Consider the following 19,789-nt stretch of genomic DNA (forward strand, 5'->3'; position numbering starts at 1 on the left):
AGCGCGAGCAGCGACTCTACTCCGCGCTCCTCCCGGATGACCGAGCGTCTCACCCCGTCTCTGAGGGAGAGTCCAGCCCCCCCACGGAGGAAGCTCATTTCAGCCGCTTGTACCAGCGACCTCGTTGTGAGGGCAGGAACGGAGATCGACCGGTAAATGGAGAGCTTCACCTTTCGGCTCAGCTTCCTGGTCACCATGACGATGAAAAGAGCGCAGGCACAGGGTCGCACGCACCCACGTGCACGTTCTCCCAGCTTGACGTCAAGCCGGGAGGGATTCCTTCCAGACGCGTTTCAGGAGGTGATTACAGACCGACCCAAACTACAAAGGATCGACTGGACGGTTTGTTTTGCTGTTTTTGGGTTGATGAGGACCCAAAATAACCAGAATAGAGTAGAAATATGGGAAAAGTGAGTTTTTATAATATGGGCCCTTTAAAGGCAAAGATGGGAAGTAAATAGTCCAGATAATTAGTTCATGCAGAGTTTGCCAGTTTTACATTAATACTTACATGTTAACTTTATATTTTTACTCTGTATATTTTCAGGATTTTTTTTGCATTTTGCCTTGATGGCTTAAGACACAAATACTTGTGTATTTGTCATCAAAAAACAGAAGTGACATTTACTTTAAACGTAATTTAAAACTAGAAAAGCACTGACAACACAGACCTACATTGTGATTTACAGCAACAATAAGGCACTGAGGGCAGTTGGTGCCTTGCTCAACCACCAGCCCAGCACTGGGCCGGGCCTTGAGCCGGTTCCCAACCCACCGAGCCACTAGGTGCGTTTACATGGACACATGTAATCAGATTAAAATCCCGATCTGAATAAAAATGCTTCATGTACACTCCCAAACCGGAATAGTCTGACCCAATCTAGCTCGATCCGGTCACAATTCTACCCTGATCAAGAGGGGTGGTTTACACCGAATTGTGATCCGATCAGGGCGCATGAAAACACTTATCCCGAAGTATCGGTACAAGCCGTCCTTACTGCGCATGTCTGTGACGTCAGCTACACGCGCTGCTGCGAGTCCCGTAAGGTAGTTTCAGCAGCGCGAGCGGGAGGTATAATTGGGCGGGGTCTGCGACAAACACGTTGCCGGGTGTCTTACGATGCTTTAACGTCGACACGATCAAAAATAAAAGTGCGGTCTGGAGGACACAGCGAAGCTCCATTTGGAAGAGCGATGATTTGTTTGCAACGGAAGTCGCTGCGGCTTCTTCTTCTACTATTTCCTGTGTTTTTGGTCAAATTGCACATGTCAAAGTAATGTACTCTGATCGAAAGTGTGATGCATGAACACGCAAATCCTAATCGGATCAATTTTTAGGGCCCATGAACACAGTGCATCCGATCACAATTTTACTCTGAACTCTGATCGGATTAAAGACGTTTGTCCATGTAAACGCACCTACTGTCGCCCCGGTCGAAGCCGCAGCTCCATGAAGATAATTCACTTTCACACCGGAGAAGCTCTCGGAGAACACCGACCTGCAGCGAGGAGCTCCGCCTCCCGATATCGCGATTTACAGCAACAAGAACGGCCCGACATTTATTTTACCTGCATTTAGAGATTCCTGAACCACAAAAACAAACCTTTAGCAAAGCACAGCTCTGGTTGCCATGACAACATCTCCAGCAGAGGAGAAAACCCGCTCAGGAGCAACAGAGCTAGCTTGACTACAGAGCTAATGCTTTGCTAGCATTGCTATGTGTGCTCGCCTGCGAGCTTCCAGCGCGTCTCCCCTCAGTCAATCGTGTCCATAAACATCGATCAATAATAAACCGAGATATCGAACACATTTTGAAGCCCCAATGACCGCAACATTACCGCTAGTGTAATGACTAGCATGCTAGCGGAGCTAACTAGCACTAAACTCTCTGAACATCAGGATCACACGGAAAACAAATAATTACACACCTGGATTTATACAGAAAAATGCACATTAGCGCATCTCGGGGGGGCCGCTCTCCTCCGCGCTCCTCACAGCGTGTTCAGACAGGAAGTGGGGGGAAGCAGGAACGGAAGAACGGCGGCAAATCCGAGGATGGAGAGACAGGAGGGACAAAAAGCTCCAAACCGGAAGTGCCCCGAGATGGACATTGAAAACAAAAATTATATTAAATTAGGTATTTAATGGCAACCAATGAAAGCAACCAAGTCAGTCCTCGAGCTTCTAGCCTCATGGTGTAGCTACTATGCAATGACAATAAAGGCTTTTATTCTAAGCCTGTTCTCTCTGCGATCTGGAGCAATAAAACGAGCAAGGCCTGTGCAAAACCTGCGTGAGCGTCTCCAGTGTTTTAACCCCTTGACTTAGCCTACCGTGGCGTTTGGATCTATTTAAACTCTTATACGCCACAATACACAGTCACAGTATATCAGGGAGAACGCGAGATCCAGCGCTGGTTGGACTGTACCAACTTAACAGTTCATAGGGGTAAATGCACCACAAAAACCATTTAACCATCAGTTCTGGCCTTTCTAAATCGACTGGATGCTACAGTATTCAAGGTTATTATTTTATTTTTTCATAAACACAAATATATTAGGAAGAGGGAGCGCAGCTCCACGCGTGGAAAATAGGAGCCTGATTCATCTCCGGTTCAGAAGGTGGCAGTAATGTCCTTCGTGAAGGTGGTGGCCAGCCGCCAATAAACCACGAAGAAGAAGAAGAAGAAGAAGAAGAAGAAGAAGAAGAAGAAGAAGAAGAAGAAGACGAAGAAGAAGAAGAAGAAGAAGAAGAAGAAGAAGAAGCGTTTGTTATTGTCGTTCAGCTTTATGAAGATATTAATAGTAAGTGACGTCCTTTAACTTCAGCTCTGTGCTGCAGTTGTTGTCTTTAGCTCCTAGCATGTATTCTCTGTGTACTATTGTGTACTATTGTATCTACTGTGTACTATTGTGAATGTGAGTCGATGTTGTGGAGGCTCCATGATGTTTGCTGCCGTCGTGAATCGAGTGAAAGCTGTCCCAGATGGAAAGAGTTAATCTGATTAATAGATTTGAATCTGTTTCACTAACATTCATTCATCGTCACGCCAGCGGCTGCAGCCCGAATGCATCGGCAGGGCCACACAGACAAAGGGGGGGGGGGGGGGGGGCACTCACACACTCACCCATTCACCCATTCACCCATTCACCCACTCACACACTCACACACTCACACAGCAGACATCGTGGAAACCCACGCGTGGAGAACATACAAACGGCGCACAGATGGGATTCGAACCCGGGACCTCCTCGCTGTGAGGCGACAGTTAAACAAATATATAATTTTACAGTTGGAGAGAACCAATAATTTTGTGCAGAGAAAGTCAAAGTATCAGATCAAATTCTTAACTTTAAAAAAACTGCGATGAAAACAAACGCGAGTTTTTCGTTGGTGTTTCTTGGTCTATTTTGTATTTTAGCTCTCGGCGTCTGGGCTGTGGGTATTTACGCCGGGGCATAGACAAAGCGTTCTATTCAAAATGAATTACGCGTTTTTCCATCTGAGCCTTCAAATGCTAATTAGTGGCGTCCAGTGTTTAAGAAGATCGATGCATTCTGTTGACGAAATATTTGCACCTCCGCCTCGAGTTGCTTTGATTTAGTTAATTTTCTTTTTTCTATTCCTTTGGTTTCAAATCATCCAATCCCTGTAACATGCTCATTACGACAAAGGTGAATGCTCCTCAGTTTATGGCTAATGTGTAACGAGTGCTAGCGGATATCGTGTATCTTTGATGACATGTGTCCCCTCTCCTTCACCAGGCAGGAGGCCAGGTATGAGTAGCACACACCTGGACGACTGGCAACGGAGGTCCTTTGATGTTTCTTCTGGTAACTGCACACCTGAGCAGATGGCCAATGTTAACCAGTCCCACCTCCTCTCCATTCAATATGCATGGGCAAACTGCCAGCTCTCGCAGGCCGGCATGACGGGCCTCTTCAGGACCTACTCTGAGCGCTACGCCGCAGTGCTGGACCTGGATGACCTCCGCACAGGCCTCAACAACCATGCAGAGAGTGCCTTGCACCTGGTGCGCAGTCAGAGGAACTACAGCCACAAATGGGAGGCATCCCTGACCATGGAGAATGTGCTGGATTTGCCCTGCATTCAGAAGATGATTCAGGAAGGAACGGGTGGAGGGCGCCCCCTGGTGGAACCAGGCGATAGCAACATATCCGTCGGGCCGACTCCCTGTGCCGGCGGCGGGTCAGCAGCTGTGTCGCTGAACTCTTTAGGACCACCACAAGTAAACGCTGAGGTGAACGCCAGATGCTCTCGACCTCAGTCTGCATTTCATCATCCTCACGCCGTCCTTTCACAGGGAAACGACGGCCAAGCAGGGGCCGTGCACAATTACCAGTCCTCCTCCTCCACCTCGAACCCATCAAAGCGGAAGAATGTCTTCAGCCCGGATGGTGGGAATGGTGGGAAGGGGCAGCGCCGAATTCAAGCAGGTGCTGACTCGCCAGCTGGAGCGCACTTCAGAACCGCTCGTGAGCAGTTTATTGTTGATAAACAGAGAAAACACCCCCAAAATACCCAGAAGCCTCAGGGCACTTGTGCGGGAGCAACCCTGAAGAGATCTCTCGGTGCCAACAGGCCTCGAGGTGCATTTTCAAAATTTGTGTCACCAATTCCACGACAGGGAGAGGAAGACGTCGAGACGAGTCGAGGCTCTGATCTGGTATGTCCGACCCCTGATGAGCGCCTTAAAAACATTGAGCCAAAGATAATTGACCTGATCATGAATGAGATAATGGACCACGGGACTCCCGTTGCCTGGGACGACATAGCTGGTCTGGAGTTTGCCAAAAGCACCATAAAGGAGATTGTGGTTTGGCCGATGCTGCGGCCTGACATATTTACTGGTCTCCGTGGGCCTCCCAAAGGCATCCTGCTCTTTGGACCGCCAGGGACTGGGAAAACTCTGATAGGAAAATGCATCGCCTGTCAGTCAGGGGCCACCTTCTTCAGCATCAGTGCTTCATCGCTCACATCCAAGTGGGTGGGTGAAGGGGAGAAAATGGTCCGGGCCCTCTTTGCCATCGCCCGCTGCCACCAGCCTGCTGTCATCTTCATCGACGAAATCGACTCGCTGCTGTCCCAGAGGACGGATGGGGAGCATGACTCGTCTCGTAGGATAAAGACGGAGTTCTTGGTCCAGCTGGATGGGGCGGCCACAGCCGCTGAGGATCGCATCCTGGTGGTGGGTGCGACCAACAGGCCCCAAGAAATTGATGAGGCTGCCCGGAGGCGCCTGGCCAAGAGGCTGTATATTCCCCTCCCCGAGGCGGCTGCCAGATCGCACATCGTGACGAGTCTCATGGCCCAAGTGAAAAACCGACTGAGCGACCAAGAGCTGGGCAGTGTGGTAGCAGCCACTGAGGGGTTCTCGGGGGCTGACATGACCCAGCTGTGTAAAGAGGCAGCGCTGGGACCGATCCGTAGTATCCAGCTCGGTGACATCTCCAATATTACTGCTGATCAGGTGCGACCAATCCTGTACAAGGACTTTCAGGAGGCCCTGAAGACTGTGCGCCCGAGTGTGTCGTCAAAAGACTTGGAGCTCTATGAAGAATGGAATAAGACTTTTGGATGTGGATCTTAAACCGTGCCCCGCCTTCCACATTACGTTGGGCCTCTCAGTTTGACCTGGGGTGAGATTAAGATTCCAGGGTCTCGAGAAATCTACAGATGTGAGGTATTTATTGTACACTATGCACATCGTTTGATGTCAGAACTTACAGCAGAACAGATCCCATTTCACCCGACTACACCCGTCCCACCAGCAGGAGGAGGAATCTGGTTTGGTTGGCTCCGATGCACAGACCAGATTGTCCTTTACAGATTCCTTCTTGCACCTTCCAAACCGCTCGTGGACACATTTAGGCCGCCAGGAGAGCTGCGTTCTCGTTATCCTTATTTACAGTCATCTTCGGGGTGGCAGACTTCCTTCAGGCAGAGGTCGCTTTGCAATTTGTTAATTACAAAATCATACTTTGCACATATAACTGAAGTCTGGCTCTTAAATATGCAATTTATTACTAACACTTTGAAATAAGTGTTGAAATATTTAGCGAAATGTTTGTAATGGCCACTGTTCTGTTTCGTTCTTCATTTTGCTTTGTGATTTGATGTTGGAACTGGACACGAGGTTGTGTTCATGAACTGTATTCCAGATGGCACCATGATGTCTTTGATTTCAATAAATATGTTTTTAGAACGTTTTTTTTTGAAAGTGTATTTTGTGTATTTAGTATTAACTCACAAATATCTTTCCAACTATGTCACAATCGAGAAGTTTATGTCTTTTCCTCATAACATAAACATTTGCTTGTGTTTAGCAGTTCCGTTTAGCCAGGTTCAAGCTCATCTAGCCGACCCCTGCAATAAATGGATGACTTGTTCAGGGCGTACCCCTCCTCCCGCCCGATGTCTGCCAGGATACGGGCCGGCATCAACATGTGACCCGGATTTGGCTCGGCGGCAAAAGACAAGAGTGAGTGTTTTCTTCAAGAAAAGGAAAATAAATGAAAGCTCATCTAGCCAGAGTAACTTGATATTGGACCTGATTGCATTGATTTGTAAAAAGTCTGAGAGATTGAACTTAAATCGGATCGATCCACGGTAGAACGAGAAATCTTCTGGCGTTTCTTAATTTTCTGGCTGCACTTTTGATATTTCAATAGATGCATATTTTCTGTGAGCGTGTGACTTGCACCAATCCCCTTTTGAAATGCAAGTAAATCCCATTTGGACATAATGACTGTTCCTCTTCAAAGAGTAGCCGAGTCCGAGTCATTTGATTTTGAACCGATACCGAGTCTCGATCCGATACTTCTATAATCTTATAAATTAAGACGAGTGAAGAAACGGATCCAGGATGTCCCTTATTTTATATTCTATTCATCTTATTTCAACATTTAACTCTGAAACAGAGCACTTCTGTGGTGCAGCTTGAACATTCAAGTAATAAATAAAATACTTTTTTCACTTTGGACTTGGATAGTGCAACAGAACATATTAAATATGATTATTTAAAATAAAATGAGCAGCAGCTCAATAGCAATGTTTTTCTCATCCACTTCTCAATACTTCCTCATCGCAGACACACTCGCGCGACTCGCTTCAAGCTGCTTCCGTGTTTTGACCCGATTGGCGACATTCAACCAATAGTGTCACAGGAAGTGACGTCATTCCGCACGCTGCGTTTCTGTTGGAGGAGAGATGGCTCGCTCTGGGCCGCTATCCAAGCATCTGAGTCCTGATCGGGAGAAACCGGCCGGTTCCGATCACGTGATCGGATCGAGACGTCACCAAAGAAGGTTAACATTTAGGATTTATTTATAGTTTTTCATTGAGTGCTTCACACGTACACTGACAATTAAGAGTATAGACAATCATGCATAGAATTTAAACATATCCAAGAAGTCATGTAAGTTTCATGAAACTATCCTTTAAAATCTGGATGACCACGACAAGCTCTCATCTATTTTTCATCTTTTTGTCAAGTTGCTGATAAATATTTTAGTTGTAAGGTTGGCCACGCTGCTGAAACGTTGAGCCAGCGTTGAACGTAGTCACATGACCCCCCCCACCTCTGGATAGAGGGACTCCTCACAGCTGGACCTGGACAGATGCACAGAATTCTTTTTGGTGGAGGCCAGATCCACAGAGTACGGGCTGAGGACGGCGCCGTATGGTGTAAGACCGGAGCTCGGCAGCACTGGTCAGATTTGGTACAAGTACACAGATGTGTCTATCTGTCTGTCCTATATGTATACAGTAATACCTCGACATACGAGTGCTTTGACGAGTGTTACGAGACCCGAGCAAACCCGGGACCAAAATGTTTGCTTTGAGACACGAGCATAAATTTGAGATACGAGCAGCTTCCAGATGGTGGCGCTATCGTTCAGTTCAGGCGTTCTCCAGCTTCGGTTCTCGTCTCCTGATCGTCTCCCGTGTTGCGTTTCCATTGTTGACCTGATTCTGGCTGTTTCTGTGAGTTTTACAAGTGATGGGTCCAAAGAAAGCGAGTGATGATGATGATGATGATGATGATGATGATGGTGATGAAGATTATGATGGTGATGATGATGATGATGATGGTGATGGTGATGATGATGATGATGATGATGATGATGATGATGATGATGATATGTACAGACAGCGGTGCGTGCTGCATGCGCAGGCCAACATGCTGAGGAGGAAATGTAGTTTCTGCTCTGAAGAGGTTAAGGTCACCCTCTTCGGAGCTGATTGTACTCCGCTCTATACTGCAGTGTTTTAATGCCGCTGAGCACAAGAATACGTGACGCACTAATTGTATTATTAAAAATAAAACAATCATAAAATATATAATATAATATCACTGATGTTATATTATATATTATATGATTTTTATATTATTTTTAATAATACAAATACATGATTTTTATATGATTTTTATATGATGAGAGGTGAGGCTGTGCCTCACTTGCCTCCCCTGACCGCACGTCACTGTCTTTCACCGTATTTGTCAAAAAAACTTACTGGGCATTGTCCATACTTTCTTGCAATAAATATAATTTACAAAAGAATTCCAGTATGAAACGACGTGTGGAACAGATTATACCTTCTTTTTGAAATAAAGAGCGTATATTCCTATTGCTATTTTTAGAATGAGTAAAACAGATTTTTCCTACTACTGTTACTACAGAATTGGGGAGAGGAACAAAATTGTCTATTACAATTAAAAAGTTGAATTATAATTCTCATCCGTTTCTCAACCCAATTAGAAAAGTATGATTATTTTTGTAAAGTATGTCCCGATTATTCCATATCATATATTTATGGGGAGCAAATTGTGCTTATATATTCTGGACCAAGTCAATAAATCGTGTTTATGAAAGGAGAGTTTTTCCTTGGAGTTTGTCTACATTGTAGTTGCAGCCTAATATAAAATCCAAACTACCAAACCGAGAAAAAATATTGTTGGGAATAAAGTTCCACATGGAGATGTTTTTTTTTTAAATGTTTGGCCCAGTTCATTTTAAAAGTATTGTTAAGATTAGTGAAATCTAAAACATTCAATCCACGATTTTCAGTCATTTATCATGAAATTGTTTCTAATGTACCGGTAATGTGTTCTGTTCTTCCGTCGCAAATTAAAAAGCACACAATCAATATCCTTATAGGCTTAAATGTTCTTCGCTCCAAGTATATATTTCTATCCAAAATGGCGCCATCGTCATCTCGCTGTCCGTTATAGAAGTACAGATGTGTTCCCGTTTTATTGGAAGTCGGTAATACTAAATTTTCAACAGTGTTTATTACAAACTATTTACATTTTCAACAAATACAAACTTACATGCTCAAAAGATAAATTAGGGAACAAATAAAAGCAGCACAATGGATTCAGAGTAACAGAATAAATTGGAAATGAATGAAAAACCAATATTTTCTTTAAAAGCATTGAAAGAGAGAAAAGTGTCCCCAAAGGAAGCGGTTCAATTTTTAGATCCTTCAGCAGAATTTCAAAGCATTTTTCGCTTCCATATTAAAGAAAGAAATTGATTAAAAAAAAGAATTCTTATTGTGAAATTCGTAACAAAAAAAAACAAGTGTGGGCTGATCTTCTGTAATGTTTCCCACATTGCTCTAATTTAAGGCTTCTCACCTGTGTGGGTCCTCATGTGGACTGTCAATTTACCACTTTGTCTAAAATGTTTCCCACATGTTTTACAATTATAAGGCTTCTCACCTGTGTGGGTTCTCATGTGGCGTGTCAATTCACCACTTTGTCTGAAATGTTTCCCACATGTTTTACAATTATAAGGCTTCTCACCTGTGTGGGTTCTCATGTGGACTGTCAATGCATCACTCCGTCTGAAATGTTTCCCACATGCTTCACAACTATAAGGCTTCTCACCTGTGTGGGTTCTCATGTGTTCTATACAGGCTGACTTTCTTGTGAAAGCTTTGCTACATGTTGTGCAAACATATGGTCTCCCTTTCCTGGTCTTTCTGCTGTGGGGTTGAAGTGTGGGATCACATTCAACATCCTCTTCACCTGTTTCCTTTCTCTTATCATGGCTTCCAGATGCATGACAGCTGTTAGAGAACAGCAGCTGGTCAATGTCTGCTGCTCCTACCACAGAGCTAATAACTGGCATGAGAACTCCAGACTCTTCTGATGCTGCATCTTCATCAGCTTTCAGGAACAGAGTCTGATCTTTGCTGTGGTCTTTTTCTCCACAAGTAGGACTCAACATGAAGGTTCCAGTCTCCTGCTTCAGTCCAAGCCGCTCTCTCTCCTGACTGGTGGGGATTTCTTCCTGCTCCTCTTTCACACGTGGAGGCTCTGGCTCCTCTTTGTCCACACTGGAGTTCATCTCCTCCTTCCAGAGCTGCTGATCAGCAGGAACCTCCTCCTCCTCCTCCTTACAGACATGTTGCTGTGGACAATCTGGAGGACAGATTGAAGGAATTGGACGCTGCTGTGATGAAACAAACATGCGAGGACAAACATACATACTTATTCTGTGTGATTTCATTCCGGGTCTCCAGTTGATATCTCGCAGTCTTCGCTGATGATCGGTCTTCACTCAGTTTTGTTCACTCGTTTCTTTACAGGCAATCGTTGGTCGCTTTTTAAAAAGGCATCCTGTTCAGCTGAAATACCTGCAGACGAAACAAAGTGATTTCCTGTTATCTTCTGCTACAGCTGATTGTACCGTTAATTTAAAATCAATAGAAATGGAGAATCGCCTCCCTTTATTCCTCTAGAAACTACAACTATCAGAATATAGGATTCTATATTCTAATCCTATATTCTAATCCTATCAGAATATAGGATTCTGAACAATTAAAACTCAACATTATTATTTTCTGGCACTTTACTCGTGAAATTGAATTATACTACCATTTATCTCGATGCTTTTATTTTGTGGGACACCGGAAATTAATATATACACGTGTCAAGGGTGTTCTGTAACCGCGATGCCCTCTTGTGGACATAGCAGGTAACTACAAATACATTGATGTGAAGTTAGATGCAACTTCCGGTTACGGCTTTCGAAATATATATTTTTCTTTTTATCGACGGGACGTCCTCGCTACATGCGGATTAAAACTTCTGTAAACAATATATGCAATATATTGTATGCAATATAACCGGAAAATACGAAACACATAAACCGCTGAAATCATCACTGTCTTTTAAACCTATTATATTGATGATTACTTTAGTAATCATCTGTTGTATAAATATAACAAAGAAATCTCAGAGCCTAAAAGTAGAATTTGTTCCTGAAAGGCCGAGATAGGAAGTAAATGGTCCAGATAATTAGTTCATGCAGAGTTTCCCCGTTTTACTTTAATATTTACATGTTGACTTTATATTTGTAGGAAATTGTTTTTGCATTTTGCCTCAATGGTTCATGACACAAAAACTTGTGTCGACTAAATCTCCTAATGAGAGCAGAATGAACAGAAACCATGAACTGATTTGTGTTGTACTCAAATAACGAGGCGAAGCACACGTTTAACCACTTTATATCAAACCACTGGAGCAAAACGGAACAGCGGAACTCGAGGGGATCACCGATCAATGGAACATTCGACATGCGCAGTCGACCTTACAGCTAACTACGGCAGGTCTGGAGGGTCAATCAATCAAATCAAATCTTTATCTGCAGACACAATGGTCCAATTAAAAAGCACACATAACAATTACAACATTTACAACGTTTACATAGTAAACACAGTAATCCTATAATAACATCAGGTACCAATGACACCAAATACCTGAGTTAAACTTCACAGCACTTAGGCTTGGCTGAGTCAGTGTTCTGATGATGTCATTCCCTGAATCATTCAGACGACATATACACCTGTATAACAGGTGCCTCAGCTGAGCATGAAGGGTGTTAACCCGACACCACAGAACATCTCACTGGCGCTGGACCATCTTGGCTTCCTGAGAAGTATCCGCATGCAGTCATTGGATGCAACCTTTAACTTCTGCATGCTGGCCTGTTTGTACTTGATCCACAAGGGGGCAGTATAGAGCGGCGTACAAAAGGCCCTGAAGAGGGTGACTTTGACCGCTTCAGAGCAAAAACTAAATTTCTTCTTTAGCATGTTAGCCTGCGCATACAGCATCCGCCGCTGTCTATACATGTCATCATCATCTCCCAGCTGGTCATTGATGATGTCATCATCATCTCCCAGCTGGTCGTTGATGATGTGTCCCAGATATTTAGTTCTGCTGCAGACAGACAGCACTTGCCCTGACAGATAAAATCTTGGGAAGTCCAAACCCTTATCCTCTCTGGTTCTGCAAACCATGACGGCACTCTTCTTGGCATTATATTCTACATCAAACCTGATACCATAGCCAGTGCATATGTCCAGGAGCTGCTGGAAGCCAGCACTGCTCGGTGACAATATGGCCAGGTCATCAGCATACATGAAGTGATTGATCGAGGTGTCACCAAGAATACATCCAGTATTACTGCTGTTGAGTTGCACAGAAAGATCGTTCTTATAAAGGTTAAAGAGTCCAGGTGAAAGAAGCCCACCTTGGCGGACACCGTTCCCCACAGTAAAAGGAGGAGGGGCCACATGACCCCACCTGACCTGCATGGTCTGATTTGCATACCAATAAGCCAGGATTCTAAGGAGACAGTTTGGCACACCTCTCTCCCTCAACTTCAGGAACAGCTTCCGATGGTTCACATGGTCAAATGCCTGAGAGGCATCGATGAAGCCCACCAAGTAGTAATCATCTGTTGTATAAATATAACAAAGAAATCTCAGAGCCTAAAAGTAGAATTTGTTCCTGAAAGGCCGAGATAGGAAGTAAATGGTCCAGATAATTAGTTCATGCAGAGTTTCCCCGTTTTACTTTAATATTTACATGTTGACTTTATATTTGCAGGAAATTGTTTTTGCATTTTGCCTCAATGGTTCATGACACAAAAACTTGTGTCGACTAAATCTCCTAATGAGAGCAGAATGAACAGAAACCATGAACTGATTTGTGTTGTACTCAAATAACGAGGCGAAGCACACGTTTAACCACTTTATATCAAACCACTGGAGCAAAACGGAACAGCGGAACTCGAGGGGATCACCGATCAATGGAACATTCGACATGCGCAGTCGACCTTACAGCTAACTACGGCAGGTCTGGAGGGTCAGTTAGAATGTACATTGCGGTAACATTAATACTAATAATTTAAAGATAATCTGCCATAGCGCATCAACATATATCACACACTTAAATACTACATGAACTAAATGTTACGGCGGCAGTCTTTCTGCCTCTGCGTTGTGTTGCTGTAATGCATCTCAACATAAACCGCACGTTAGCATTAGCATTTTAAGATAAGCGGAGCCTTAGCTTCCCGTCTAGCGATTAGCTATTTATGCTAGCGGAAATTATTAGCATGAAGCTCGCCAAACATTCAAACCGCAAAGAAAATAAATGACTAGCATGCTAGCGGAGCTAACTAGCATTAAAGTCTCTGAACATCAGGATCACACGGAGAACTCCCAACCAGCACCCTCCAGCCATCCTGCTCACTCAGAATAATTTATTTAAAGCATTGAAAGAGAGAAAAGTGTCCCCAAAGGGAGCCGTTCAATGTTTAGGCCCTTTAGCAGAATTTAAAAGCATTTTTGTCATCCATATTAAAGAAAAAAGTACATTCTTAAAAAAAATTCAGGAACACATTTATGCAAAAATAATCTTCAACAAACGTTATCTTAAATTAGCGGCGAAATTCGGCGCTTCACTTGCATATTGAATAACTAATTATCGATCGTTACCGGATCGTTCCGACCTACAGTGGTACCTCGACTTACGAATGTCCCTACATCCGAAATTTTCAGGTTACCGTAATTGCTGAACTATTATGCGCACCTGTGAAAAAGCCGCACCCACTGAATTAAAAAAAATATATATTTTGTACTAAAATAAGCCGCACATATTCGTAAGCCGCAAGTGCATTGAGACAAATGATATTTAACGGAACACGGCTCGTAACGATATCCGCAGCAGGTCTCCAAGGTGAACAGCCTCTGGCATGTTAGAATAAGGGAAGTCGGCAAATCAGATCCGTAACTTCGGGATAAGGATTGGCTCTAAGGGCTGGGTCGGTCGGGCTGGGGTGCGAAGCGGGGCTGGGCTCGAGCCGCGGCTGGGGGAGCAGTCGCCCCGTCGCCCTCCCCTCTCCGCCCGTCGGAGGCTGCGCGGCGCGCGCGCCCGCCTGGCGGGGTTTCCCCGTCCCCTTGCCCCCGTGCCCCTCATCCTCCGTCCGCGCGAGCGCGGTGCGGCGCCTTCGCCGGCGTCCGTCCGCGCGAGCGTGGTGCGGCAGGGGTGGGGACGCCCGGGAGGTCGAGGGGGTGGGTTCCTTCCCCGCTACGCGGCGCGTCCGACGCCGCGTAGCGGATGGCGGACAGGCGGCGGGGACCGGGTACGGCGGTCCAGCGGCGGCGACTCTGGACGAGCGCCGGGCCCTTCTCGCAGATCTCCCCAGCTACGCGCAAGCGGGGCTTTCCCTCCGGGCGGGCGGGCGTTAATTTTGTAACGAAAATAAATAGTCTTTAACGAAACACGGCTCGTAAAGAAAGTGGGAAAATATACGTAAATTTGCCGCGTCGTTGCATAAACCGCAAGGTTCAAAATATTGGAAAAAAGTAGCGGCTTGTACACCGAGAATTACGGTACTAAGTTTCTGAATGGGAAAATATTGCCTCTTGTTACGGAAGCATTTCAGGATACGAGGTGAACTCTGGGAGCGGCGAATAGCGCTATTCGCCGCTCCCAGAGTTCACCGAACGTAAACAAACTTGTAGCTGCTCTGCCATCTGCCTGGCAACCCGTTGCGTATGCGTGTATCTCAGCACGCTATTCGTGTCCCCCTCGTGTCACCCGGAAAAAGTGTTGACAAGTCGGGCTATTGCTCATTATGATGACGTCTGCCTCGCACATTTCCGACGGATTGTCAAAAGCCGGCAAAAGCAGACGTCATCGGATCAGTTTTTCAAGAAACGCGAGGCAGAAAACACCGCAAAGGACCAGTAAACAAAGAGGACAAAAAGTAACAGCTAACAGGTAGATTAATATTTTAAAAAAATATCATAATGTAGCGTCCGTCGGACGCTGGAATAAGCACACGACGGGTAACTCTCTGTGTGTGTGGGTGCCGCGAGGAGGAGGAGAACGGGAGAGCTGCGTAGCTCCCGCAGCTCTCCCGTTCCCCTCCTCCTCCCCGCGGCACCCACACACACACACCACCCCTCCTCCCTGGATGCCTTTGCGGACTCTCTGCAGCGTAGGAATAATGAACACTCCTAAAACATGAACCGTTACAATACTTTTGCGGGGCTTGGAACGGATTAGTGCATTTACATTCAAAATGCGTCTCGACTTACGAAGTTTTCACGTTACGAGGTTAGTCCCGGAACGGATTAAATTCGTAAGCTGAGGTACCACTGTACCTTCATCAGAAACGCAGACAGGCATCAACGCAGAACGAACTGGTCCGTTGTGAAGAACGGAAGAACGGAACGTTACTTTCCCCAAGGACCCCTTAGCTGCCCAAGGTGCCTGATGTAAAAACACTAAATTCAGCAGTGGACAGTTCCGGTACAAAACACGCCGTCAGAATAAGGAATTTACCACAATAACCTTCTCGTAATTTCAGAGAAATCGGTAAATTTGACTGATAATGTCAGACATTCCAAAACGCTTTGGAATGTTTGCAGTCATAAAATAAATGTGTGAATTGCAAATGGAGCAAACATTTTCAGCAAAGCTGTTCTGCCCTTTGTAAGTTCAGCAACGTAGTATAACAGCGGTTCTTACCCTTGTTGGAGGTACCGAACCCACCAGTTCCATATGCGCATTCACCGAACCCTTCTTTAGTGAAATAAATATATGTTTTTATTCACATTCAAGAGATAGCTATATGATTTTTTAATGGTGCACAAAATGAACCGTGCATGAACATCACCTTCTTCAAAGAACAAAACCAACACAGTGCATGAACTCACTAGAAACTACAAACCGGCCAATCAGAGTGATTCTGCTGCTGCCTTTGAGAGTTCAGATGCGTGGCTTCACCTTGGTGCCGCTCTCATGTCATGTTCACAGCAAAGTCTGTTCCTTTTCTTTGTTTTTATGTCCAGCATCCTCAAAGGATTGCTCACAAAGATATGTTGTAACAAATGGTATTAAACATTCCAGTGTTTCTTAGCAATAACAATTCCCCATCTCCATGTAGCTTCAAAAAGTCTTCCTTCGTTTTTGCCGGTGTGAGACTAGAGCTGCTCAACTTGGCATTGAAGTCATGCAGATTCTCCCCCTGGAAAGCTTATTGTATTTAGTGTTTTTGTTTGTTCTGTATTGACTTGTCATGCAACATCCTCCTGGGACCCAGCCCGCCAGTTAGCATGTCCTCTGTAATGGACAAATGTCCACTACAGAGGACATGCTAACTGGCTGAGAGCTCACATTTGTGAAGTCACATTTTGGATCAGACTCATGCAAGGCAGCAAATCACTCTGACATACCGAGGACATTGTGCTAGAATGTTCACTGCTGCTTTCATCTGTAGTAAATGTACAGAAACATGATGCACTTGTGTGTTTGGGGGGACAGAAAACAGCAGAGATGCAGTACAGGATTGTGAAAGTGACTCATGATTTAGTGAGATACGTAAATTGCAGATGCTTGGTTGATTTGCTTATTGATTGTAAATAAAACCGTCATCAAACACTTTTCAAATTCTAAAGTGGAGGAACAAATATATGTAAAGCATTTAAGAGAAGAGACGTCTCCTTTATTTCCCTTTGAAATATTGTCCACGATGTTTATATTAATCCACGTGACTCATCAGTCTGACATTCTTTGTCACTTGTCGTGCCAGCTGTTGAATTGAAGGTCAAATCAGACACAATCGCTACAAGGAAGTGTGATGCTGCTTTCAAAATAAAAGCATAATAAAACCAAAGGAATGAATTCGCCCACTCTGTTTCATTTTATATAAATACAATATTAGTCGTGTTTCTCTGTATTGTGTAGACATTTATTTATTTTAATGTATATTGTACATGTATTTTAATCTATGTCAACCTGGAAATTGTCACGGCTGTGCCGCTCTCCACGCCCACTTCCCCGCCTCCACATCTCCGCTCTGCCATCAGCTGATTCCTGACTCCTGTGCTCCCTTCACCAGCTGCAACGCATCACCCATCAGCCCAGAGAACAGAACCCTGCCAGATTGTAGTGTCATGTTTGTAGTCTTTCCAGCACCCTTCCTCCACTTCCTCCATTAATGAATCAATGGAGGAAGTGGAGGAAGCAAGAAGAAGACCTGCAGCAACTCGTCTCCTGAGATCTGCGACTCTGTGCGCGCCGATCTCACCGATACTGTCTAAACCCAAGTGAAGCAAACTAACTAGCAAACTAGCAAACTAGCTTATCATCATCATCCCGGGTGGATTAACCAAAGAACTCCAACCGTTCAACGTTAAACTGCGAGCTGCGTGGGAGCGCTGGATGACAGAAGGAGAACACACATTCAGCCCCCCCCCCCCTCCCCCGAAGGACAATTCTCCGGACTTGTCTGGTTCCTGCTTTTCATTGAAAAGTGCTGCTCACTCATCGATCTCGTTTCTTTGTTGCACTGCACTTGTTCTGTGACGACACTGACAATAAAAGCTTTCCATTCCATTCCATCTCCGACAGAGCAAGACGCATTGGATGGGCAGAGGGCGCTGGTAAGCCACACCAAATCTGGGAATAAACCGTCTTGCCCCGGTCTTCCAGCCTGGCTTCGGTCCGCAGGAGGCGAGTACGAGCTGAACGCTCTAATCGACTCTGGTGCAGACGAAAACGTTCTCGACATCTCGGTGGCGGCAGACCTTGGGATTGACCGCGAGCCCCTGGCCAATCCCATCCACGCCTTGGCGCTCCATGGACATCTCCTCCACCGGGTCACCCACCAGACGACGCCTCTCACGGTGACTCTGTCGGGTAACCATGTTGAGACGCTAGCCTTTTTTCTTGTTCATGCACCTCACCAACCCCTTATCATTGGATATCCGTGGCTTCACCGCCACAACCCCCAGATTGATTGGCACTCCGGATCTATTTGTGAATGGAGCCCTTAATGTCTCGCCTCCTGTTTAAAGTCCGCCCCCTCTGCCACTGCGGCTCCTCACAGAAACCCCAAAGAAACAAACATTATTGGTGTTCCAGAGATATACCTGGACTGCAGAGAAGTTTTTAGTAACGCTCGGGCCACCTCCCTCCCACCCCACAGGCCATATGATTGTGCTATTGACCTCAACCAGGTAGCTCTGCCCCCAGGGGGAGGCTTTACTCATTGTCTTATCCTGAAACGAAGCCCATGGAAGATTACATCCATGATTTGTTGGCCCCAGGAATTATAAGGCCGTCATCCTCCCCTGCCGGTTCGGGTTTCTTTTTCATGGAGAAAAAAGGACAAACCACTTCGGCCCTGCATAGATTACAGAGGACTTAACGACATCACCGTTAAAAGTAGAAACCCCCTGCTGCTCATTCCTTCTGCATTTGAGAGACTCCAAGGTGCCACCATATTCACCAAACATGACCTAAGAAACGCCGACCATCTCATTCACATAAGGGAGGGTGCTGAATGGAAGACCGCATTCAATACACCCAGCGACCACTACGAGCATCTGGCTATGCCTTTTGGGTTCTCTAATGCCCCTGCAGTGTTCCAAGCCTTGGTGAATGACGTGTTCCGGGACATGCTCAACCACTATGTTTATGTTTACCTCGATGATATCCTGATTTTCTCCAAGTCTGAGCAGGAACACATCACTCATGTCAGCAGAGTCCTCCGGAGGCTACTGGAAATCCGGCTATTCGTCAAAGCAGAGAAGTATGAATTCCACGTCCGTGAAGTGGCCTTCCTGGGTTTCGTGGTAGACCCTGAGGGGATCAGGATGGATCCAGATAAGGTCCGAGCGGTGACTGAGTGGCCAGCACCCTCTTCACGGAAGTAACTCCAATGTTTCCTGGTTTGCTAACGTCTATCGTCGGTTCATATGAAATTACAGCTTGCTGGCCGCTCCCCTCACCACCCCCACCTCACTGAAGAGCCGTCTCCAGTGGACTCCTACCGCCGAACAGGCTTTCAGTAAGTTGAAGCATTGTTTTACATCCGCACCTGTTCTGATCTGTCCTGACCCCTCTCTTCAGTTTATTGTTGAGGAGGATGCCTCGGACTCCGGGTTGGGGGCTGTCCTGTCCCAACGCTTCCCCACAGACAACAAGGTCCACCCTTGTGCGTTCTTCTCACGAGAACCCCTTCCAGCAGAGAGAAACTACGACATTGGTAACCGGGAGTTGCTGGCAGTGAAACTGGCCCTGGAGGAGTGGTGGCATTGGCTGGAGGGAACCGAGAAGCCTTTTCTCGTCTGGACAGACCATAATAACCTGGAGTACATCCGTTCTGCTCAGAGACTGAACTCTCCACAACCCAGGTGGGCACTGTTCTGTACTCGTTTCTGCATGTCATATCGCCCAGGGTCAAAGAACACTAAGCCCGACGCCCTGTCCAGACGAGACCTCCCGGACCATCCCGGGTGAGGACAAAGGACAGTAGCCTTAATTTGTTTGTAGTGGCCTTTTGTTGTGAGCAAATGTGTTTCATCCATTTGGGGGCGACTGGAAAAAAGGCCCCTCAGTTCTCGTATTCAGCTCAATGTTGACTCAAGCTGTTTGTTGTAGTTCCTCGC

At 45.7% G+C, this 19,789-nt stretch overlaps 1 protein-coding gene across 1 annotated transcript; it reads left to right on the forward strand.

The window, feature by feature from the left end:
* The first annotated feature begins 3,779 nt into the window (after positions 1-3,779).
* Positions 3,780-19,640, forward strand: LOC137896000 (fidgetin-like protein 1). The gene is made up of 4 exons (XM_068741528.1): positions 3,780-5,601; positions 17,829-18,035; positions 18,762-19,009; positions 19,251-19,640. Exons 1-4 carry the CDS (start codon positions 3,780-3,782, stop codon positions 19,638-19,640), a joined length of 2,667 nt encoding a protein of 888 aa, XP_068597629.1.
* Positions 19,641-19,789: the final 149 nt, after the last annotated feature.

Source organism: Brachionichthys hirsutus, chromosome 7 (assembly GCF_040956055.1).
Source record: "Brachionichthys hirsutus isolate HB-005 chromosome 7, CSIRO-AGI_Bhir_v1, whole genome shotgun sequence".
NCBI lineage: Eukaryota > Metazoa > Chordata > Actinopteri > Lophiiformes > Brachionichthyidae > Brachionichthys > Brachionichthys hirsutus.

Coding starts and splice junctions, on each gene's coding strand:
- LOC137896000 (XM_068741528.1), top strand. CDS start 3,780: ATGAGTAGCACACACCTGGACGACTGGCAACGGAGGTCCTTTGATGTT. Junction 5,602..17,828: donor ATGGAATAAGACTTTTGGAT/GTGGATCTTAAA, acceptor CCGGTCTTCCAG/CCTGGCTTCGGTCCGCAGGA. Junction 18,036..18,761: donor TCTCACGGTGACTCTGTCGG/GTAACCATGTTG, acceptor ATGCCCCTGCAG/TGTTCCAAGCCTTGGTGAAT.